The sequence below is a fragment of the Artibeus jamaicensis genome, unplaced genomic scaffold (assembly GCF_021234435.1).
Source record: "Artibeus jamaicensis isolate MK-2021 breed Jamaican fruit bat unplaced genomic scaffold, CSHL_Jam_final contig_886, whole genome shotgun sequence".
Classification (NCBI taxonomy): Eukaryota; Metazoa; Chordata; class Mammalia; order Chiroptera; family Phyllostomidae; genus Artibeus; species Artibeus jamaicensis.
Window position 1 is genome coordinate 814140 of NW_026522002.1, and position 25930 is coordinate 840069.

At 37.0% G+C, this 25930-nt stretch overlaps 1 protein-coding gene and 1 pseudogene across 1 annotated transcript in view; one reads left to right on the plus strand and one right to left on the minus strand.

Annotated features, from left to right (window-relative positions):
• GXYLT2 (glucoside xylosyltransferase 2) overlaps positions 1–25930 on the minus strand; it is a 161722-nt gene that overhangs the window by 115451 nt on the left and 20341 nt on the right. Inside the window, exon 2 of the mRNA XM_037150281.2 lies at positions 6858–7050. Coding sequence (XP_037006176.2) covers positions 6858–7050 — 193 coding nt within the window. The remainder of the gene's footprint in view (positions 1–6857; positions 7051–25930) is intronic.
• LOC119052846 (syntaxin-8-like) lies at positions 24897–25630 on the plus strand (annotated as a pseudogene).

A 25930-nucleotide genomic window follows, 5' to 3' on the forward strand; every position in this document is an offset into this window, starting at 1 on the left:
TTTTCCTCTTCTTCTGCATTCAGTTTTGAAATATTATAGTCTAGAAATTTGTTCATTTTGCCCAGGTATTCAAACTTCTTGGCATATAGTTGTTCATAGTAATTTCTTACAATCCTTTGTATTTGTGTGGTATTAATTCTAATATCTCCTATTTCATTTCTAATTTTATTTATTTGGGTCCTCTCTCTTTTTTTCTTGATGAGTCTGGTTAAAGGATTGTCAATTTTATCTTTTCAAGGATCCAGCTCCTGGACTTATTGATCGTTTGAATCATTCTTTTAGTCTCTACGTCATTTACTTCTCTCTGATCCTGTTTATTTCTTTCCTTGTACTTGCTTTTGGTGTTGTTTGTTGTTGTTCCTCTAGTTCTTGTAAATGTAGTGTTTGGCTGTTTATTTGAAATGTTTCTATCTTTTTTAGGGAGGCCTGTATTGCTGTGAACTTCCTTCTCAGGACTGCCTTCACTGTGTCCCACAGGTTCTGGACTATTGTGTGTTCATTTTCATTTGTTTTCAGAAACTTTTAAATTTTTTCCTTGATTTCATTATTTACCCATTCATTGTTTAATAATGTGCTGTTCAGTCTCCATGAACTTGAGTATTTTTGAGTTTTCTTCCTTGAGTTGGTTTCTAGTTTCAAGACCTTGTGGTTTCAGAAAATGGTGGATATGATTTCAATTTTATTGAATTTGTTGATGCTTTATTTTTGTATCCTGTCATGTGGTCTATTTTGACAATGTCCCATGTGCATTTGAAAAGAATGTGTATTTAAGCTTCTTTGGGATGAAGGGCTCTATATATATCAGTTAAGTCCATTTCATATTGTCACAATATCCTTGTTGATATATTTTTTTGGAAGATCTATCCATTGTTGATAATGTGTTAAAATCCCCCAGTATAATCCCCTAGTGTTTTGCTGCATATATCCTTCTTGAAATCCTCCAAGATTTTCTTATATATTTGGGTGCTCCTATGTTGGGTGCATTTATGATTATAATGTTTATTTATTTATTTTATTTATTTTTAGCAGAGGGGAAAGGAGGGAAAAAGAGAGGAAAAGAAACATCAATATGTGGTTTCCTGTCATGCACTGCATACTGAGGACCTGGCCATCAACCCAAGTATTTGCCCTGACTGGCTATAAAACCAGGAAACCTTTGGTTCACAGGCAAGTACTCAATCCACTGAGCCACATCCACCTTCCTGGTAGATTCTTTCCTTGAGTATTATGAAGTATCATTCTGTGTTTCTTTTTATGGCCTTTGTTTTTAAGTCTCTTTTGCCTGATATAAGTATTGCCACCCCAGCTTTTTTTTCCTGTCCATTTGTTTGGAATATTTTTTTTTCCAACCCTTCACTTTCAGTTGTGTAGGTCTTTTGTTTTGAGGTGGGTCTCTTATAGACAGCAGATATATGGGTTATGTTTTCTTATCCATTCTGCTACCCTATGTCTTTTGATTCTAGCATTTAATCCATTTACATTTAAGGTTATTATTGATAGGTACTTATTCACTGCAATTTTTCCCCTTTGTAGCTGTGTTCCTCTCTCTCACTCATTTTCTTCCTCTTCTTAACGCAGTCCTTTTAGCATTTCTTGCTAGTTTGGTGGAAGTGTATTCTTTCAGCCTTCTTGGTGTGGGAAACTCTTGATTTTACCTTGCATTTTATATGGCAGCATTGCTTGGTAGTGTTAGTTGCAGGCCTTCGCTTTTTGTTACTTGGAGTATTTCTTGCCATTCCCTTCTGGACTTCAGTGTTTCTGTTAAGAAATCTGCTGCTAGCCTTATCAGAGCTCCCTTGTATATTACCTCCTGGTTTTCCCTGGCTGCTTTTAAGATTCTCTCTTTGTTTTTTTAATTTTGGCCTTTTAATTACCATTTGTCTTGGAGTGAGCCTCTTTGGGTTCATCTTGATTGGGATCCTCTATGTTTCCTGGACTTTTGTGACTTTTTCTCTCATCAAATTAAGGAAGCTGTCCATTATTACTTTTTCAATCCCTTGTTCCTCTTCTTTTCCTTCTGGTATCCCTACTATATGGATATTATTATGTTCAATATTGTTCTGAAGTTCCTATAACCCCTCTTTCTTTTTGTTGAGTCCTTTTTTCTTTTCCTGCATTTTGTGGGAATATTTTTCTACCTTGTCCTCCAGCTTCCTGATTCGATCCTCTGCTTCATCTAGCCTGATTTTGATTCCTTCTACTGTGTTCTTCAGTTCAGAAATTGTATTCTTTATTTCCTCCTGGCTCTCATTGATAGCTTCTGTGCTTTTTCATGCTGATGTAGTTCACAGTAGTTTCTTGTAGCTTTCCTGTAGTTTTTGGTAATTCTCACTGAGCTCATTGAGGTTCCTTATAACCATTGTTTTGAACTTAATATCTGATAGTTGACTTGCCTGTATTTCATTTAGCACTCTTCCTGAGAATTCCTCATTTCCTTTCCATTGTGTTTTTTCTTTGTCTCCCCATTTTAGGGGAGACTCTTCTTGTTTGCTTGTGCTTCTTAAATTGATGTGCTTTGACTCCTGTCTTTGTGATATGAACTTTTATGTTAGTAGATCTGCGGGATTCTGTGGTGCAGTAACCTTGATCTCCTGAAATTGATGTTCTTGGGATGCTCTTTATGCCATTTATGTTTGCTCTCTGGATGTAACTGGGTTTTGATTGTTCTTTATTTTCCTTGATGGGTCCTTCCTGCTAGCTGATTGACTAAGGGTAACTCCACCCTCTAAGTTTTATATGCTGTTGTGCAGATGCACTGTTTTTTCTTTGTGAATCTACCTTTGTTGATATCAGATGGATACTCCATCTGGCTTTAGGCAGCATGTTGAGACTACCAGGGATCTACTGTCTGTAGCTGACTCCTTCAGTTGTTAATGTAGTCACTCTGCAATCAGTAGTCAGGTTTAAGCACCATAGCTGGCTTAGTGTCCATCCTGTGAGTAGGGCTGTTGCTTCCCCTCAGGCCGGTTCCACTAGAAAGGGAGTGGTCTGCCTGAGCAAGATGGTTGCTGCAGTGTGGGAAATGACTCAGCACCAGAATCCTGGTGCCTATTGTCTCAGTTCTCTCTCCAAAGCCTCTGTCCCCAGTCTCTCATCAAGCATCTCTAGTCCACTCTGCCTACCCCCTTTGCTGGAGGCCAATGTAAGTGGCTGCAAATGAAATTATATGCATTGGCCATTTAAATGGCTCTTTGGACCTGCAGTTTCCATCTCTGGTAGAGAGAAACCCTGCCACTTTTCACAGCTGATGTTATCTGTGTACTTTTGGGCTCTAGTGCTCTAGGCTGGGGATTTCAGCTAGGATTTAGACCTCACACTTCTCAGCATGATTGACCTGGCTGCTTAAATACCCCTCCAGCACTTCAGTTGCTGCCTGTGGGTGTCCAGCCGGCCCCATCACACCTCCACCGCACTCCCTACCAGTCATGTTGTGCCGAACAGGCAACACTATTGCTTCTCTCTCACTATTGTTCAGTTGTTTTTTCTGGATGATTTCTCCACAATTTAGATGTAATTCCAGATTGCTCCTGGGAAGAGGTTAGTGTAACTTCCACTCACTCCTCCACCATCTTGGTTCTCTGGAACTGACAGCTTTAAGAGTGCCCCTCCACTATCTCCTGGGCTAAGCAGATACCAACTGCTGCTAATCTACTACTTTAGGGCTAACATATTGCTCAACATAGGAGATGTTTCAAAGAATCTTTGTGGAACGAGAGAATATATAAATTATCTGATTCAGCCTCACAACTACATTGTGCAAGAAGTAGAGGAAGAATAATTTGTACCCTTTGTGTATCTACCTACTAAAGTTTTTGCTTACTTTTTGATACAGATGAAGAAATTGGGACTTAGAGTTCTATGACTTATGTAAGAGTCTATATTTTAAATAAAATATGGTACCATAATTCCAGTATGAAAAAGAAAGGGGTGACACCACAGGCCCTGCTCAGCTTTTAACATCTTATTATATTATTATCTTTTGTTAGTTGAGGTTCACTGGTCTAACAAAGACCTGAGAAAATGAGCCATCAAAGGGGTAAAGGCATCAGCAAATTCAAAACATGGTACACCTTCACGAGTATCTACGATTTTCCCCATGTAATTTATCTCCTAATCTATAATGTTCCAGTTATTATGGCTCATAAATTACCCTAGAATTTAGTGATTTTTTAAAAAATCTTTTATTTATTTATTTTTAGAGAGAGAGGAAGGAAAAGAGAAAGAGAGGGAGAGAAACATCAGTGTGTGATGCCTTCTTGTGTACCCCCTACTAGGGACCTGGCTGGCAACCCAGGCATGTGCCCTGACTAGGAATCAAACCAGCAATCCTTTGGTTCATAGGCCAGTAGTCAATCTACTGAGCCACACCAACAAGGGTCAAAACTTAATAAATTTTTTATTTATTGTGTTCATAGATTCCATGTTTCAGAAATTTGGACAAGGTAGAGAAATGATAGCTTGACTCTGCTCCACAGTGTCAGGGGCCTCAGCTGGAAGCCTGGAAGTCTGGAGGCTGGAGTCATCTGAAGTCTCATTTACTCACATGTCTGGTGAGTGAAGGTAGTTATTGGATGCAGACCTCAGATCCCCTATGAGTGGACCTCTGTGTGTCATTTCTCCATACAGGCTATTTTGAGCCTCATCACACTATAGTGGAGGGGTTCCTGGGGAAGGTATCCCAACTGAGAACCAAGTGGAAACTATACTTTTAATGACCTACGCTCAGATGTCACACAGCATGATATTTGTAATACCATATTTATATGTACATACACATTATGTATATACATATATGTAATAGCTATTACCTTACAACAAATTACTCCAAAACTTAGTAGTTCAAAACCAAAAAAACATTTATTTCACATTGTTTCTTAAGGTCAGGAATCTGTGAACTGCATTGTTCTGTCTCAGGGCTTCTTATAAAGTTGCAGCCCAAGTACTGGCTGGAGCTGTTGGAGTTGAGAGGGTCTTATATTAGCAGAAAAGACTCAGGCTACTGTCAAGCTGAGGTAATAAAAAGCAAAGCCAAGATCCACTAGTCTCTTTCTCCTATAGTGACATCCTAGGAACTGTAGAGGCCACATGTTCTGGAAGGTACACCTAAAAGCAGGAACAGTCTGTCAATTGCCAGACAGGCAGCAGGCATACAGAAATTCTCTGAGAGCTGTTACTGCAGCCTGACCTGGCCTGTCCTGATTACACATGTATTATCTCTTTTATCAATCCAGTTGGCCCCAAGTTAAAGATATGGAAACTGAAGGTCAGAAAGGCCACAAAGCTTGTGGAACTCGGTTTGTAAAATAGGAACATGATTGTTACCTTTTACAAAGGGTTGTTATGAGGATTAAATAATATTAAATCATAAACCCTTGAAAAATGCTTATTATTGTTATCATAATTTCTCTACACTATAGCTTCAGAGCAACAACTATATGTCTTTCAACCTTTTTTTCTTTCCCCCTCCCCTGATGCAGATAGTTTTAAGGCATTTAGCAAAGAATTTTAAAGTCCCAAGAATATTTATCCCCCTGGCTTTTCTTGGTGAAGATGCCATGGTCATAATTTTCTTTAAAAAACATATAACACATTTTCTAGTTTTCTGTTATTAGCCTTTCTATACCCAATGTGCTTCTTGGGCACTTCTCATCTGCATGGCTCCTGATGGCAGGATGCAGCACTGATAACTCAAGTAAGTAGACATAATACAGAACAAGTGCTCACTCTGCCAGCATTTAAGAACCTAGAGCAAAAGACTTTCAAGAAAAACAAAGCATGGTCTACAAAGTAACACATGTACCTAACTGGAAAGAAGAGGCATTTCCAAAGTAATCCTCATGTACTGGTTAAAAAAATTATTACTTGTTCCTCAAAAGATGACTCAGACACATAATAAAATACCATGTAGTCACCAAAAAGAATGATTTATGAATCCTGACCTGAAACAATGCTGACAATATGGTTTTAAGTGAAGAGAAGCAAGTTCCAGAAGCACACATAGAGAATAATCCTGATTTTGTAAAAGAAACATATTTTTAGCTGGGTACATAAATATTCATGTACCATGTATGTACACATATATATACACACATACATACAAGTATACATGTATATATGTACACACCCACATAGATAAACATACATACACACATCTGTATAAGAAAAACATATAGAAGAATCATTCAAAGTTGTTAACTTTGATAGTTTCTTGGGTGGGACTGAACAATAGCAAGGACTGCACATTTTAGCTTACAACATCTATATTGTTTGAATTTATTTATTTTTTATTTTTTAATCCTCACCCAAGAATATATTGCTTTTTTTTAGAGAGGGAGAGAGAAAAAAAATATCAGTGTGAGAGAGAAACACTGATCAATTGTCTTCCTTATGCGTCCAGATCAGGGATCAAACCCACAACTTAGGTTATGTGCCCTGACGGAGGATGGAAGCCACAAACTTTTGGTATACAGGATGACACTCCAACAAACTGAGCCCCCTGGCCAGGGGCATTTGAATTTATTTTAATGTATATATTTACTTGCCATTCATAAAACATATATAAATAAAAATAAGCTGTCTGCCTCCCAAGTGAGAACAATGTTGATAACACCAAGAAGGATTCGACTGTAAGTCAAATGCTTTATGTGCACTATCTAATTGAATCCACACCATATCTCTATCTCCACAGGTGTGACTATCCCTATATTGTAGATAAAAACAGTAAGACTCAGAGTCAAAGGTTCATAGTCATACAGTTCAGTATGTAGCAAAATATATTAGTTAATAGAATATGCATTTCCCAAAATGCACTCTAGCTGTACTCAGTACATTCTATACTACAATTTCTGCAAATTCACCTGCTTATCAAACTCAGACTTCAGTGATTCTTCTGTGAAAATGTGGAATTGCATCTTCCTGTGGCTAAAAAGCACAGCTGATTTCAGCATGACCAGCGTCTCCTCTAACCGACTGCCACAGGCCACCACAGCCAGGTGGATCCAGAGCTTGGGTGGCAGCACAGCATGAAAACTCCTGGGTTCTCCAGGCCTCCTAGAAAGAAGAAAAATGTTAAAGCTATTACTAAACTCATTTTTAAAAAGAGTGGTATGTAGTTGGAATATTTCAAAACATGAACATGTATAACCTGTTATATTGTATAAAGTGATAAGCATTTTGACAATTCTGCTTGCTTGGAGAAAAATACCATTTTATTCCAATATTTATCCTGGTAGTAACAGGATGAGTCACTGTTCAGACTGCTATATGTATCTGGAACTTTTCTTCCAGCACTCAGCTGTCTAATGCCTGCTGGCTGCCTAATGGCCCATGTTTGGAAATAGCATTGCTGAACTTGACAGCTGAGACAAGTGCTGTGGAACTCCTGCTTACATGGGCCATGGAAATTAGATTTGAATGCAACTTGAATAAGAGGACGGGTCATGGCTTTCCCATGTGAAATGAGCAACATGATATTTCCATCATCTGGGTGGTTTTTGGTTGCAGTGGAATGTGTGACCACTGAACCAAAGGAAAATCATGCAAGTCCAGAGGGTGAACACAGAAACCAGTGGGCCAACATTACATGTTGGGAAAGACTAAAAAAAACAGGTGTTAATCTTAACCATCTCATTCAAGGTTGCTGATGTAGTATGTGTAAGATTCAGCTTCCATATGAAACTGATATTAATGAGAAATGCAGGAAAGGGGGCAGGTTAAGCTGAAAATTACCAAGGTATCAAATACCAAGTTAACAGCTGAGAGGAAACTTGGATCCAAGAGTCCAGAATCATCATTCTGCTATTTCCTCATAATAAAAGATTTGTTTCAGACAAGGAGATGCAGCCAAGGCTCAGGCATACCACTGAGAAACACTTGCAGGCACTTTGGAAGAAGTTGGCCTGGAAAAGGTGGTCTGAGACGAATGAAATTAATTTACTTGTACTAAAGGTTCAGAGACCAGGGAAACTTGGATGTTGGATGCTACCTTCCTTCCAAAAACTTTCAGTACAATCAGTGTGGTGTTCCACTCTTCACTGCTCTGTTGAATAATGGCAGTTTGCTCTAGATTTCTTTCACCAGTAAGAAAGCTAAAGATGTGGGTGGAGCTCTTTGGACAGCTTTCTAATTTGATTACTTAGGAGCACGCTTAATAGAAGCCTGGCCTCCTGGCTCAGCTAAGCCCAGATGCAGAAAGTTACTCAGATTCCACTTATTTCAGCAATCGCAGGAAAGAACAGTAGAGAAGTCCTAAGCTTCTCCATAAATTATCCAAGTCTCTTAATCCTCCTATTGAAGGCCACTGTCTTCCTTCACCTTCATAACTGTGATAACTTCCCTGTAAGTGAAAAGGTGAGTGCAGTACAATAAGACATTTTGAGAGAGAGACTATTTGCATAACTTTTGTTATGATATATTTTTATCATTGTTCTATTTTATTATTTATTGTTAATCTCTCAGTGTGATGAGTTTATAAATTAAACTTTATCATTTATATGTATAAATAGGAAAAAACAGTATATACAGTAGTACTCCTTATCCAGGTGGATATGTTCTAAGACCCACCCCCCAGTGGATGCCTGAAACCACAAATAATACTGAAACCTGTAAATATGTTTCTCCTATGCATTTAAAAACACCTTTTCATTTAAAGAAGGCAATTTATAGCTCCTCTTTGGCATATCCAAATTGCCAGCATCCGTCCTCTTGCCCCTTAGGGCCCTTTATTAAATAAAATAAGGGCTACTTAACATAAGCATTTTGATACCCTTACAGTTAATCTGATGACCAAAGACAGCTAAGTAACTAATGAGCAGGTAACGCATACAGGGTGGAGACACTGACAAAAGGATGATTCATGCTCTCAATGGGACAGAGCTGGATGGCAAAAGTGTTCATCATGCTACTCAGAATGGTGCACAGTTTAAAACTTTTAAATTATTTAGTTATGGAATTTTCCATTTAATATTTTCAGCCACTGTTGACCATGGGTAATTGAAGTTAAGGATAAGGAAGGACTACTGTAATGAACCAAACAGATCAAGATGCCTCCCCTTGCAGAAGTTACATTCTACAGTTGGTAGGGGAAAGATAAAGAAAGAAATAACACTCCAAGCAAACAGTAACTAAGCCACTGGAAGGAAATATATAGTAGAACAGGAAAAGATACAGGAGTGGCTGCTGGATGGGCAAGTTGGGAAAGGCCCCACTGAGAAGGGGAGATCTGGAGATGACCTGAATAGGTGAGCCTTGCGCATTTCTGGGTGAGGATCGTTTCAGACTGAGGAAAAGTCAGAGCAAAGGTGCTAAATCAGGAACATGCCTGGTGAGTTAGAGGATGCCTGTCTTCAGGACTCAGATGTCTGTTTTCTTCTTCAGCTTCATGGCTGGGTTTTTATAACCTGCTATTAAAGCCAACTCCCAATTAATTTATGCAGATGGATGGGGAGGATGTGTCTCAGACATTAAAATCACAAACAACTAGCCAAAATATGGTACCTATAACTCATTTACTTAAAAACATGCTCAATGTTTAGGAACACAGACATCATCCAAAGGTACCTGAACAATAAATGCAGTAGCTTACATATCTTAAATGTGAACCATTACCCCATCTCAAACAGAACAACTCTGCCTAGTTTAGCTTTACATATCAGGCTTCTACATGAATAACAAGTTTAACCTTAGTAATCTGGGAAATACAAATTCAAAAAATAAAGATAATTCATTTTATTTTCAGATTGGCAAAAATTAAAAAATAAAATAAAAGTTGGACTGTACAAGTTTTGAATTGGATGGAGCTGGGAGACAGCTCAGACACTGCTAGGGGCAGTATAAATTGGCCCAACACTTTGCCAAGCCACTTGGCAACATCTAGCAGGAGTGAAGATATACATACACCTTTCAGTCTTCCATTTTCTACTATATATATATATATATATATATATATATATATATATATATATGAACTCTTGCATACTTGAACAAGACCTCTCCCTGCAAGAATGTTCACAGCAACCCTGTTTATCATAGTGAAAAATTTGAAGTAACTTTGCTGTCCACACACAAGACAATCATGAATATATTTGATATGTTTAAGTAGAATACTACATAGCAGTGAAAATGAACAAACCAGAATGTCATGTATCAACATAAGGCAAAAAAATAAAAAGCAATTTGTAGATGGAATACCATTCAGATTAAGCTTAGAAACAAGCAAAATAGCATTATATGTTGTTCACAGACATGTAAAAAAAGTAAACATGCATAAGAATAATAAACATCAAATGCAAGACAGACAGTGGTTGTCTCTGGGGACTTATGTTTTTACTTCCTAAGGTACGTGCAGGGTACACAGAAATTCATTATGTTATTATCTTTATTTCTTTGTGTTCCCAAACTATTTGACATATACTTTTTTCCCTAATTAAAGGAAGCTTGCACTCCTCTGCTGCACAACGGCCACTGCTCTCCTTCCCAGGCTTTAGTGACTTGGGAATACATAGTACAAAAAGCGGGAGCTAGGGGCAACAGTTTTTCTTGGTGTTTGGTGACAGGCACTAAAAAATAAAAGTAAAATCCTCTCCTGGTGGAAGTTCAAGTATCAGTGGTTGGGATTTAATGAGACCTTTGAGGGCCTGACTCTGTTACCTCTCACATTACATTAAAAATCTCAGGCTTCAGGTAATAAGCATTTGTGTTGTGTGGTCACAATGAATAATCAAGTTTAAGGTCACTGAAATGTTGTGACTTTCACCAACTCCTAGCAATGGCACACTCAGCACCTCTCAAATGTCACTCAAGATTGCAACAATAAAGGGAAGTCCAGTCTACAAACCTAGGACTGGACCCCTAGGGAATGGGTGATGGGAACTGTAGCAGTGCTCTAACTGGTGGCTATGTTTAAAAGAGCACTGAAGTGGACATCTGCTGTCCAGGAGTTTTAAAGACCTGTTGCTTAAGACTAAGAGCTAATTGTAAACATGTCAGCCACTACACTGGTAGACCCTAAATGGGAGTCAAATTAACACAGCAGAGAGCAGAGCCAAAAGTTCATGGATGGCACTACTTGAAAACCCGGATCCAAGTGCTCCTGACCTTAAACTTGGACAGTTCATTTATTGAGACAATAAATTCTCCTTTGCTTAAGTGAGTTTGAAACAACTTACAACTTAGCAATCAAAAGAGAAAATAAGTCCTAGCATAGCTCTTTAAAATGCTTCTATTCACCTTTGACTCATTTTGCCTCTCATATTCTCATCTTAAGGTATTCCTTGAAATATTCATTGAATCCATTCCTTTCCTTTTGCTCACTGCTAGGACCCTGATTCAAATTCTCATCATACTTCCAGTTTTGCAGCTGGAAGAAATACACGACACCATCTAGTGCAGGGGATCCCCTATCTGGTTGCACACCATAACTATTGGAAGTGTATGTTAATATGCAAACCCCCACCCCACACAGATTCCAACTCAGTGGGTCTTGGGTTAAGCCCTGGAATTTGCATATTAACACACTTGCACTACAACCACCCATAGTCCAGCTACAGCCAGGAACTTATCTGAGCTGACATCTCACCTCTCTTATCTCTCACAAAAATTTCCCCCTTACCTTCAGGAACAATCTAGTCTCAAACTTTTCTCACAGTATTCTCTTTGCCTCTTGCCTTAATGAAAATATGGCTGCCTTGTGAGGATGCTACCTCTTCACAGATCCTCCAGGTGAAGGCTGGTCTTCCTCTTCTTCCCAGGAGCATCAGGACAGCAGATGGAACTAGTGTTCTCCTTGCCCTTCACTATCCCACACAGACATAAACACATCTTCAGAGTGAAGTCTGTGGATGAAATCATTCCACCTTCTCCATGTTGTCGTTGGTGTCATTTCTCAGCTTCCTGGTTACTCCCCTTCACTAAGAGTTTAGCTCCTCACTTGCTGTATTTCTTCTCCCCACCCAAACTTCTGTCTTCATTATTGAGGACTTCAACTACTATTTAGAAGATGCTTCCAGCATTCTGACCCTTCACTTTAGTGATCCCCACATGCATCACATTTTCCTTCTTTCTCCCTAAGATGCCCAGTGTTGAGTTCACCTCCTGGGCCTCTCTACAAACTCTGTTCTCCAACTGAAGCATTCCTCCCTGGCTCTTTGCATGGCTGCCTCTTCTCTTTTGGATGGCAGAATGGTCCTCCTTGACTACCTCATCAAAAGAACACCCTCTCTTTTATCTGTCAGGGTCTTCTCATATTTCCTCCCCCAAATTTGCCTCCACTGGTGATTACATATTCTTTTATTGTAATTTACATCAGCATACAACATTATATACAAGCAATATAAGTAAACAAAATCTCCATCTTTAGAAAAAGGTAAAAATTAAATACACAATGTGCATTTTCAATGAAAAATATAAATCTTGCACTAAACATATAAAGGCCAATATATTTTTTCTTCTTTTACATTTTAAAAAATAAAATAGTAAATTAAAATGTTTAAATGTTTTTAATTTTAAAATATATCTTATTGATTATGCTATTACAGTTGTCCCATTCCCCCCTTCATTCCCCCCTTCATTCCCCTCCACTCTGCACACCCCCTCCCACCCACATTCCCCCCCTTTAGTTAATGTTCATGTGTCTTCAGTTCTTTAGCTTTTACATTTTCCATACTATTCTCGCCCTCCCCCTGTCTATTTTCTACCTACCATCTCTGCTACTTATTCTCTATACCATTTCCCCCTCTCTCCTCCTCCCACTCCCCTGTTGCTATCCCTCCATGTGATCTCCATTTCTGTGCTTCTGTTCCTATTCTAGTCATTTGCTTAGTTTGTTTCTGTTTAAGGTGTGGTTGTTAATAATTGTGAGTTTGCTGTCATTTTACTGTTCATATTTTTTATCTTCTTTTTCTTAGATAAGTCTTTTTAACATTTCATATAATAAGGGCTTGGTGATGATGAACTCCTTGAACTTGACCTTATCTGAGAAGCATTTTATCTGTCCTTCCATTCTAAATGAAAGCTTTTCTGGATAGAGTCATCTTGGATATAGGTTTTTGTCTTTCATGACTTGGAATACTTCTTTCCAGCCCCTTCTTGCCTGTAAGGTCTCTTTTGAGAAATCAGCTGACAGTCTGATGGGAACTCCTTTGTAGGTAACTAACTCCTTATCTCTTGCTGCTTCTAGGGTTCTCTCCTTCATTTTAATCTTGGGTAATGTAATTATGATGTGCCTTGGTGTGTTTCTTCTTGGGTCCAACTTCTTTGGGACTCTCTGAGCTTCCTGGACTTCTATTTCTTTTGCCAGATTGGGGAATTTCTCCTTTATTATTTGTTCCAAAAACTTTTCCACTTGTTGTTCTTCCTCTTCCCCTTCTGCTACCCAACATAAGTTGGATGTTGGAATGTTTAAAGATGTCCTGGAGGTTCCTAAACTTCTCCTCATTTTTTTGAATTCTTGTTTCTTCTTTATTGTTTTCTGTCTGGTTGTCTCTTTCTTCTTTTTGGTCCACTCCATTGATTTGTATCCCAGTTTTTTTCCCATCACTATTGGTTCCCTGTGCATTTCCCTTCATTTCACTTAGCATAGCCTTCATTTTTTCATCTAATTTGCGACCAAATCCATCCAATTCTGTGAGCATCCTGATCACTAGTGCTTTGAACTGCACATCTAATAGGCTGGCTATCTCTTGGTCGCTTAGCTGTATTATTTCTGGAGCTTTGGTCTGTTCTTCTGTTTCAGCCTTTTTTTTTTTTTTTTTTGTCTAGTCACTCCTGTCACTACTGAAAGGCAGAGCCTTAAGTGTTCACCAGGGTGGGGAAACCCAGTCACTAGGTTGTGATGCTGTATGTGGGGGCGGGGTCAGAGAGGGAATGATGGCACTTGCTCCACTCTCTGTTGGACCTCAGTACTTTCCACCCTTCCCCCAAGCAAACTGGGCCTTTCTGGTGCTGATTCCCATGCGGGTGGGCTTGTGTGTGTTCTAGGACCCTGTGGGTCTCTCCAATGAACTCTCCTGGGAGTCTGGGAGTCTCTCCCTGTGCTTCAACTCCCTCAGGTGTTTTCAATCGGTGTTTTGAGGCTTTATTTCCTAGTGCTGGGACCCTGGGTTTCGAGGTCTGTCTCGCTTCCCAGTTATCTGTGTGAGAATGTGGGACTGCTGCCTTGTCAGCCAGCTGCCTTGTGTGAAATACCTCAGTTTATAATTGCTGCCTTGCTGGATCTGCCCATTGCCATGCAGCACCAGGGGTCTGGCAGCTGCCACCTGCAAGCCTAGGGTTTGCCCTCTGCTATCTTGCACGCCCAGTGTCACCTCTTCTTGTGCCGTGACCCCTTTCCAATTGGCTACTTGACTCCACCCCGCCCACCAGACTCCAGTCTGGGTGAATGTGTCTATTTCAGCTCCTTGGCTGTCTGACTTCCATACAGTTCAATTTCCTGTCAGTTCTGGTTGTTATTTTGTTTCTAAATTTTTGTTGTACTTATTTTTGTTGTGCGAGGAAGCACAGTGTGTCTACCTATACCTCCATCTTAGCTGGAAGTCCCCTTCTTTTACATTATTGTCTTAGACTGTATCCCAGAAATAAAATTAGTGGGTTAATAGCTACTATCCTGTCAAGAATGTAATTTTGAGTTTCTCATATTTACCCAAGTTCTCAGAAAAACCAGACCATGAGAAGAAAAACAAACAAACAAAAACCCATAACAGTCTGTTCCATATTTCCATGTCTCTGGTTCTGCTTCACTCATTAATTTTGTTCATTAGATTCTCTGATAAGTGGATCTCATGGGACAGACTGATAGCTACCAGAGGGGAAGAGGGGCAGGGGAATGGTAGAAAGGAAAGAGACTAGTTAAAGAACATATGAATGACCCAAGGACATAGACAACAGTGTGGGTGTTGATTGGGGGAGCAGGGGATGGACTGTGTAGAGGAGGGCAAAGAGAGAAAAGTTGGGACAACAAAAAAGAATAATAATTAAAAAAGAAAAAAAACAAATTATAGGGAGATAAATGGTGACAGAAGGAGGCTTGGGGTGGTGAACACACAATACAATGTACAGTTCATGTATTATAGAATTGTACACATGAAACCTATATAATTTTATTATAATTATATAGTGCCACCCCAATAAATTCAATAAAGTAAATAATAATACAGAAAATAACAAACACTGCCCCAGCCACATCTGAGTTACTTATATGACATAACCATGCAGCTGACATCTGAAACAAGATGAAACACATGGCATTTGCCTACACATTCTATGTGTTCCAAAGGTGGTAATGCATAGGTTGTAGTTTTCACTTAGACACTGCATCAAATAGCACCGAGACTCATAGTAAGAAAGTTATTCCGTTTTCATTCTTTTTCAACAATGCGGAAAAAATGAGTCTCAGCATGGTACTAAGATGTCTTGAACAATTTTCTAATGTTTCCTAATCTTCTCTTTCAACTAAAAAGATAGTAGACTTAATATGTAGATCTTTCATTGAGTAAGAGTGCTAGGTTAGAAATGAACAACATTGTTTAGTTTTCTCAGTGTTTAATTTGACAATTAACTTCTACTTACATTATTGCTGAAAATTTATGGCAGTGATATAATGTAGAGAAATTACAACCCTCAAACATTACTGATGGGATTATAAAATGATGCAAATAAGTCCCTTTGTAAATAAGTCCAACAGTTCCTCAAAAGTTTAAATATAGAACTACCACATGACCCAGTAATTCCACTCCTACATGTGTTCCTAAGAGAAATGAAAATGTCTACATACAAAAAATCTTATACATAAATGTTCATAGCACCATTATTCATGAAGTCCAAAAAGTCTAACCTAGATGTCCATCAACTGATAAATGAATAAATAAAATGCAGGATATTTATACAATGGGTATTATTTGGCAATAAAAAGAATAAAGCACTGACATGCTACAATATGAATGAACCTTTAAAAGAATGAACTGTGAACCTTGCAAAAATACAGAAGACCCCAAATTCTATTAATTCCATGCATATGAAGTCCAGAATAAGAAAAGCCATAGAGACATAAAGCAGATTAGTGGTTACCAGGGGCTGAGGGAAGAGGCAAATGGGGAGTGACTGCTTGATGGGTACAGTTTTCTTTTACAGGGTAATGAAAATGTTCTGAAATTAATTAGTGATCTGACAGTTGCACAATTCCGTAAATATATCAAAAACCTCTGCATCTCACACCTTTACAGTATATTTGAATTATATGAGAATAAAGCTGCTACTAGATAAATAATAAACGTACTTTAGTTTATGACAAGGGTAGATTTTTTTAAAATTTAAATTATAATAGGAGTGTAGCCATATTATAATGCTGGTACTTATACAGAAATGACTGGAGCTTCATAAACACTGCCTCAATTGTTCTGGTTCAAGTTTACCCCCCACACAAATAAAAATTGATTCTAACAGAAATGTCTAAGAGGAGAAAGCAGCCTCACCACTTCCATGTTGCCCGAGACAAGGCTTCTCCTTAATTGCTTAAAAGTCTCAAGTGTTTGACTTAGGCATCAGTTTCTGGAGTTTATAAATAATGAAATATTACTCTTTCATGTAGTGCTATTTACCTTGGGGCCTATTACTTCAAAACACACTGAATTATTAAAGCAAATAATAGGTTCTACTCAGACCCTCTTTTCTGTCATCTCGTGCCACCTTTCTTACCAGTGCCTCTACTTAACTGATAAGCTAAATAAACTCAGGTAAACCTGATGCTGTGACATAGGCAAGCAGTGTAAGCTTAATGGAAATCACAGTTCTTGAAAAGCCTAAGGCAGTGTAATTGGTAATTAGTTGTAATAGGGAAGTAAGCACAGAAATATTTTGGGAAAGATGGTGGAAGATTAATTCTAAGAAGTTGAATACGCTCACCTTTGGGGAAGAATTGATGTGTAGAATCTTTTAAAAGATGAAATATTAGCTAGTTGAACATAGAGAAGGTCTGCAAATGAGGACAGAGTGAAAGTTTAGGAAATAGAAACATCTTGACATAGCCCCTAGAAAGAGACTCTGGTGGTGAGTAAATATCTGTGTGGAGTGTGGGCAGTGAGAGGCACTAATAAACCACAGGGAACACATTAATCCCCTGGCAAAATAATTTTCCCATTGAAGCTGTGAGTAGAGCCTTCACTTAGAAACCTAGACATTATGCTAAGGATTATGCTAACAGTTAAATCATTTTAAATGACCCATGGTTTGGAGTTAAATCAAGTATCATTAATCTTTCAAGATAGACAAGCTGACATTTTTCTTGAAGTCATGGTATTAGAGGAATGGTGTTAACATAGTACCAAAAAATTGCCATGGGGGGTACATAATACAATTATTTGATAAGTGCATTCAGCTATAAATAGTGTATATTTCATCTGGATCATGATATTTGAAACATGGCTGTGTCCCTAAACAGAGTCTAGATCTAATACACAGGTGTTCAATGCCTCCAATTATTTAACTTTGCCTAAGTGTCTATGTGTGCCTGTCTGCTTTAGACATTATGCTTTATGAATAGTAAATGGCAGAGTAACAATTCAAACCTAGGGGGCTAGACTTAAAAGCCCATGCTTTTAATCATTATGCTATATTTGAGGACACACATGAGTGAATTAGAAAAGGAACCCCTTCTGGACAGACAAACCCTTTATCTGTACTCAGGGTTTCTGGCTTAGTGATCCAAACACGGATTGGATTTCAGCCCCCAACTCACCGCCTCCCTGGGTACAACTCTCAAATCATACCCTCACCAACTCTTTCTTAGTAATTCACCCATTCACCATTAGCTGAGATCATCCACAATAATGTTGATAGTTCTTCTCTCTTGAAAACTCTATGATGCTGCCTGAACTAATTCTCATTTCATTTTTTCCCAGTATGACTGTTCCTGACACAGAACATTCTATTTCTCCATCTTCCTCTTCTTTTCAAATTGAGATGTTATTGAAGTTTCAAAAAATGAACTAGCAGTGATAGTTTGAAACAAATGGCTGGTAATATATAAGAGAGAAGAACGAGTATTACATATTCTGCAAATGGGCACTTCTCATTTCTTGAAAAAGATCATAAAGAATAAACCAACTTAAAGGGAAGAAAAAATAATCTCAACTATTTTATTTTTATGTCTCAGGCCAATAAAAGATTTTTAATTTATATAATAATGTACATACTTTAACTTTTTTAAATAAATTACACAAGTAATGCATACATTTACCATAGAAAAAATTAAAATCCAGATAAGCAAAAAGGGGATACTCATAATATCAATTCTGGAACCACTGTTAATATTTTGGTATATTGGTACAATCTTCCAGAGTTATATCCAATATATGTGGGTGTGTGTATGTATATAAATGTGATATATAAAAAAACTTTTTAAAGGGGGATAATTCTTATAACCTATTTTCCCTTATATGGGCAAGTACAAAAAAAGGAAGATTTTAAAAAAAGTAATGTTCTTCAAAGGAATTCTAGAAAGCAATCAAATAGTTCAGATTTCAAGACATGTTGCCAAGTATAGCAAGGTGGTTAGCAATTTACCTCTAGAAGCACATGGACCTGACTTCAAATTCTAGGTCAGCCACTGGCTGTTCCATCTGGCTTTAACCACCTTTAAGCCTCAATTTCCCCATATGTGAAATAAGCTTATTGATTATAGCGGACATGTGCTTTTGGTTTGGGGGTTTCTTACTAGCATTCATTTCCAGAAATTTCAGGTAACAACACCTTAGTTTCCTTTTTGGGAAACTATTCCTCTGCTGTTCTCAGTCCATGAGTTCTGGAAAGGCTTGCTCATCCTTCCTGATAGGTGTAGTCATGAGTGATTGGATATACATGTGACCCAAGTCATGTCAACAGAGGCAGCCCTGGAGACTTGATGAATAAAATTTTTCCCTTAGCAGTTACTAAAGGAGGAGGATGTAAGCCCAAATCTGTTGGAACTATTACATGGAGAAAACTCACCTAAGAGTGTGATCTGCTCAGAAGAAAACTGAGCTAAAATACTGAGGCAAGATGGTTGAAATCATGGATATACCTATAATAGGAACTTTATCTTCTTTGTACTTTACAGTTTTATAAGCCAGTAAATCCCCTTTTATGATAAAGTGATATAAGTGATGAGTTAAGATTCTATCACTTGCATCTACCTCATAGGTTGTTATGAAGAGTAAATGAAATAATGCAGTAAAGTACTTCGTACAATACCTGGAATATTTTAAGTTGCCATTAAATATTAGTTGTTATCATCATAATTATTATTAAATACTAATTTGAAATATACCAGAAGCATTCATTATTCTCTAAATATTTTATATGCACGACAAAAAACAGGCCAAGCAGAGCATCAAAAAGTACATGTTAATTTAAGTATCTATATCTTGTTGCAAATCAGATTTGAAGCTTTTGTACACTTTTAAACTTTTCTAAAAATTTTCTTCTCAAAAAAAACAATTTCTATTGTGTTTCCAAGTTCTCTTGTATTTCTTCTAAAACACCAATTTCTAATAATCCACTATTCCTGAGGAATAAATAAGTCTGATACCTGAACATTATGTTATTTTGAAGCCAGTAGTCAGGCAACTAGGATCTGTGTAATTTTCACAAAACTGGGAGGAGAAAAAAGCCCAATAAGTGATGCAAACCCCTGAATAGCAGTAGTTGTGGACAAAAATCTGCATTTTGGTTCCCTGAGAACACTTTCTAATTCCCACAAACTCTTTACTCACCCTTTGCTTTAGAAAAGCTGAAAGCAATAGCTTGCTGCTCTTCAGCAGTCATAACATCTACACATAAACAGAATTCCAGGTTTGAAACTTTCTGGAATAGTCCCACTCTCTATGATGCAGTGAAAAGGGTCCTGCCTCATCTATTCCTTCAGCTTTTACTGAGGACAAGGAGATTGGAGTTGTGTAGCACTTGTTACATATGGAAACTGGGTCTTGATTTCCTCGGGTCACAACACAAGAAGAGCTTGCCTGTATCTGTACCTTAGCTATAGCCAACATTTGCTGAGAGTTTCTTGCGTGGCAAATACTGCAACAACATTTTATATGCATTATTTCATTTCATTGTTGAACTTAGGACAAAGCAAAAATTTGCTGAGAATGACTGATTAATTCAAAGCCACACAGCTAGTTAACTGGCTCTACTTAGAATTCAGCTCCTCAATAATAAAGCAACAGTGGACAATAACAGTACTTAGAACCATGAATCATTTGTTGAGTGACTACCAAGAGCTAGTCCTATGCTAAATGCTTTATACACATTTTCATTATTTTACCTCTTTGGACTTCAGTTTTCTCTGCCATGAAAGACAGTCATTTTGGGATTATGTGTTCTCTCTTGTCCTTAGTTATGTAAATCTTGGCTTCTAAATTGTGCCTTGATAAATCTCTACTAGAAGATTACAATTTTTTGTATCGCTAAAAGAGGTCAAGAGAAGGTAGAATGGGTGGGCATCAAAACATTGCCTTCAAATGTACTCAAGTCACTTTTTGCTGGAACAAAATCATGGGGTCTCAAATAAGGTGGCAAGTCAAGAAACTCCTTGTTCCAGGGACAATGTTCAGAATTTTGCAATCGAAAATAAATCAAATACTGAGAAAGATTTGGAGAGGAATGTTAAATGAATTGCATCTTCAACAAAGTCTTTTATATTTAAAAACATATTTTAAATAGTGGTAAAATATATACTACATAGAATTGTCTCATTTTATTTTTTCTATTTTTACTTCTTAAATTACAGTTGACATCCAATAATTTTTATATCAGATTCAGATGTACAGCAGTATAGTGGTTAGACATTTATATAATTTACAAAGATCTGCCCAATAAGTCTAGTATCTACTTGGTACATACATAGTTACCACAATATTACTGATTTTATTCCTTATGCTGTGCTTTATAACCCCATGACTATTTTGTAACTATCAAATTGTACTTTTTAATCTCATCCTCTTTTTTCACTCAGTCCCCTGTCAACTCTCCTCCCATCTGGCAATCATCAGTTTGTTCTCTGTATCTGAGTCTATTTCTGTTTGGTTGTTTACTTAGTTTGTTCTTTAAATTTCACATGTAAATGGAATCATATGGTATTTCTTTTTCTCTGACCTATTTCACTTAGCACAATACCCTCTAGGTCCATCTATATTGTCATAATGGTAAGATTGCATTCTTTTAATGGCCTAAAATATTCCAATGTATGTATGTATATATATATTTGTGTGTGTGTATGTATATATCCCATCTTCCTTATCCAGTCACTTACTGATAGGCACTTGGGTTGCTTCCATAACTTGACTATCATTAATAATGCTGCAATGAACACAGGGGTACATATATTCTTTTGAATTAGTATTTTGGATTTCTTCAGATAAATCCCCAGAAGTGGAATTTCTGAGTCATAGGCAGTTCCATTTTTTTCATTTTGGGGGGAACTTCCATACTGTTTTCCATAGTGGCTGTACCAGTCTTCATTCCCACCAACAGTGCACAAGGGTTTCCTTTCTCCACATCCTCACCAACACTTTTCATTTGTTTATTTACTGATAACAGTCATTCTGACAGGTGTGAAGTGATATCTCATTGTGGTTTTAATTTTCATTTCTCTGACAATTAGTGATGTTGAGCATCTTTTGCTGTGTCTATTGGCCACACATATGTCTTCCTTGGAGAAGTGTCTATTCAGGTGGTCTGCCCATTTTTTTAATTGGGTTTTTTATTTTTGGGGGATGTTATATAGTAGGACTTCTTATAAATTTTGGATATTAAGCCCTTATCAGATGTATCACTGGTGAATATCTTCATCAATTGAATATGTTGTATTTTCATTTGTTGATGATTTCCTTTGCCATGCAAACCCTTTTTAGTTTGATGTAGTCCCATCTGTTTATTTTTTGTTTCCCTTACCCAAAGAGATATATCATAAAAAATATTGCAAAGACAAATACAAATTTTACTGTCTATGTTTTCTTCTAGGAGTTTAAAGATTTCCATTCTTACCTTTAAATCTTTAATCCATTTTGAGCTTATTCTTATATATGATGTAAAAGGTGGTCTAGATTCATCTGTTCAATTTTCCCAGCATTATTTATTGAATAGACCATATTTACCCCATTGTATGTTTTTGTCTCTTTTGTCAAATATTAATTGACCACATAGGCATAGGTTTATTTCTGGGGTCTCTATTATGTTTGCTCGATTTATCTGCCTGTTTTTTAGGCCAGAACCATGCTGTTTTGACTACTATAAACTTATAGTATAGCTTCATATCAGGTACTGTGATTCCTCCAACTTTGTCCTTTGTAAAAATGCCATGGTCATTTTGTTAGGAATTGCATTGAATCTATAAATTGCTTTGGGTAGTATAGACATGACATTAATTCTTCCTACCCATGAACATGGTGTATGCTTCCACTTATTTGTATTTTCTTCAATGTCTTTCTTCAGGATCTTACAATTTTCCCAGTACAGTTCTTTTGCATCTTTGGCTAAATTCATTCCTAGGTATTTTATTTTTTAATATAATTGTAAATGGATTGTTTTCTTAGTTTCTTTTTCTGATATTTCATTATTGGTGTATAAAAATTCAGCTGATTGTATCCTGCTACTATGCTGGTTCATTGATCAGTTCTAGAAGTTTTTTGGTGGAATCCTTAGGGTTTTCTATATAAACTATCACATAATTTGCAAATATGTTCTGTTTTACTTCTTCCTTTACAATCTAGACACCTTTTATTTCTTCTTGTCTAGTTGCTGTGGCTAGGACTTCCAGTACTATGTTGAATAAGAGTGGTAAAAGCAGATATCCCTGTCTTAGTTCTGACTTTAAGGAAATATTTTTAGTTTTCCCGTTATGTTGTTGGCTGTGAGCTTGTCATATGTGTCCTTTATTATGATGAGGTATGTTTCCTCTACAATCACTTTGTGGGTATTTATTATAAATAGGTGCTGTATTTTGTCAAATGCTTTTTCTTCATCTATTGATATGATCATAATTTTTATCCTTCTTTTTTATGTGGTATATGTATCATGTTAATTGATTTATGGATATTGTGCCAACCCTACATCCCAAGAATAAACCCCACTTGATCATGGTTATAATCTTTTTAATTTATTGCTGAATTTGATTTGGTAATATTTTAAAGAGTTTTGCATCGATGTTTATTAGGGATATTGGTCTATAATTTTTCTTTTTTATACTGTTGTTGTCTGGTTTTGGTATTAGGATAATGCTTTCCTCTTAAGATGAGCTTGGGAGTTCTTTCCCCTCTTGAATTTTTTGGGAATAGTTTGAAAAAGACGGGTGTTAGTTCTTCTTTGAATGTTTCATAAAATTTACCTATAAAGTCTTCTAGTCCAGGAATTTATTTTTTCTGGAAGTGTTTTGATTACCACTTTAATTTTACACTTATAATCAGTCTGTTCAGAAATTCTACTTCTTCTATATTCAGTTTTGAAAGATGATATGTTTCTACAAATTTATACATTTGTTCCAGATTGTCTAATTTGTTGCATATGGTTATGTGTAATATTTTCTCATAATTTTTTGTATTTCTGTGGTGTCAGTTGTTGCTACTCCTCCTTTATTTCTGAGTAATTTAGTGTGTCCTGTCTCTTTTTTTATTGATGAATCTGGTTAAAGGTTTATCTTCTTGAGGAATAAGCTCTTGGTTTTACTGATCTCCTGTACTGTTGTTATTAGACTCTATTGTGTTTATTTATGCTCTGATTTTTATTATTTCCTTCCTTCTACTCACTTTGGCCTTTGTTTGTTGTTATTTTTCTAGTTCTTTTAGGTGTAAGGTTAGATTGTTATTTAAGGTTTTTCTTGCTTCTTAATGTAGGACTGTATTGCTATGAATTTCCCTCTTAGGCCTGTTTTCACTGTTCACTGTGTTTTCTAGATTTTGGGTTGGTTTGTGTTTATTTTTATTTGTCTCAAGGTAACTTGATTTCTTCCTTGATCTCATTGCTAACCCATACATTGTTTAGTAACATGTTATTTAGCCTTCATGTGTTTGTGTGTTTTTTAGTTTCTTTGTTGTAATTAATTTCTCATTTCATACCATTGTGGCTGGAGATAATGCTTAACATAATTCCAATCTTCTTAAATTTATTGAGACTTGGTCTGTGTCCTAATGTGGTTTATCCTACAAAGTGTTCCATGTACACTTGAAATAAATGTATATTTTGTTACTTTGGTTGAAATGCTGTCAAAATATCAATTAAATACATCTGATCTAGTGTGTCATTTAAGGCCACTGTTTCCTTGTTGATTTTTCATCTAGAAGATATATCCACTGATGTCAATGGGGTGTTAAAATCTCCTACTATGACTATTACTGTCAATCTCTCCCTTTTGTCCATCAATACTTGCTTTATGTATTTAGGTGCTCTTATTTGGGGTGCATAAATGTTTACAACGGTTACGTCATTTTGTTGGATAAATCTTTTTTTTTAGTTATGTAATGCCCTTCTTTGTCTTTTATTATAGCCTTTGTTTTGAAGTCTATTTTGTCTGATATGAATATTGCTATCCCAGCTTTTTACTTCCATTTTCATGAAGTATCTTGTTCCACCCTTTACTTTCAGTCTGTGAATCTATTGATCTGAGTTAGTATCTTATAGACAGTGTATGTATGGGTCTTGTCTTCTTATTCATTCATCACTACTATGTCTTTTGATTGGATCATTTAACTAATTTACATTTAAAATGAATATTAAGATAATATACTGTCATTTCATTATTCAAATTTATATTCTTTTACCCCTATTCTTTTTAAAGAGGTTCCTTTAACATTTCTTTTAACACCAATTTGTTGGTGATAACTCCTTTAGCTTTTTCTTGTCTGGGAAGCTCTTTAATTCTAATTCAATATTAAATGCCATTTTTAAGAGACTGCACTACAGCTCTAGGTGCCTGGTTCTCCACATACAATTCCACTTGCCAAACTGCATGAGAGATTGCTGACAAAATTCGACAACAAAACCAGTATGAAAGAAATGGTGAAAATACAGCCAAGCTTACCATGACAATCAGAGCGTTGTCGCAGAATCTGAAGGAAAAGATCACCCTTTTGAAGGACTTATTGCTAAGAGCTGTGTGAAAACATCAGATAACCCAACTTGAAGGGAGCCAAAGACAGAAGCTATTGGATGATCTTGTAACTCGAGAGACACTTCTTCTGGCATCCTTTAAGAGTGAGGGTACAAAACCAGATCTCATCAGGTCCAGCCTGGGGACAGAAGCAGCTAAGTGAGGTCTCCCAAACCCTATGCTCTTTGAGGAGCCAGAGGAGACCAGAGGCTTAGGGTTTGATGAAATCCAGCAACAGCAGTAGAAAATCATCCAAGAATAGGACACAGGCCTTTATGCCCTGTCTTCTATCATCAGTCACCAAAAGCAAATAGAGTAAGAGATTGGGAATGAGCTGGATGAACAAAATGAGATAACTGATGACTTGCCAACTTAGTGGAGAACACATATGAGAAACTTCGCACTGAAATCATTCTTGTGAATATGGTACACAGAAAGTCAGCATCTTGTGGGATGCTAATGGTGATTTTATTGCTACTTGTGGCTATTGTGATCATTGCAGTCTGGCTTACCAAGTAGTGCCAGTAAGGGGACCACCAGCTGTGACCTGCCAGCAATGGAGAAAAGCTAAGCATCCTTTTGATGCACTAAAGCTGCTCTCAGTAAAGTCATTCAAGCTCTGAAAAATAAATAAATAAATGCTATCCCTTCAGGGTAGACTAGTCTTGGTTGTAGGTCCTTGCATTTTATCACTTTGAATATTTCGTTCCAATCCTTTCTGGCCTAAAAATCTTGTTGAGAAATTAGCTGACAGTGTAATGGGAGCTTCTTTGTAGGTAATTAACTGTTTTTCTCTTGCTGCTTTTAAGATTCTCTCTT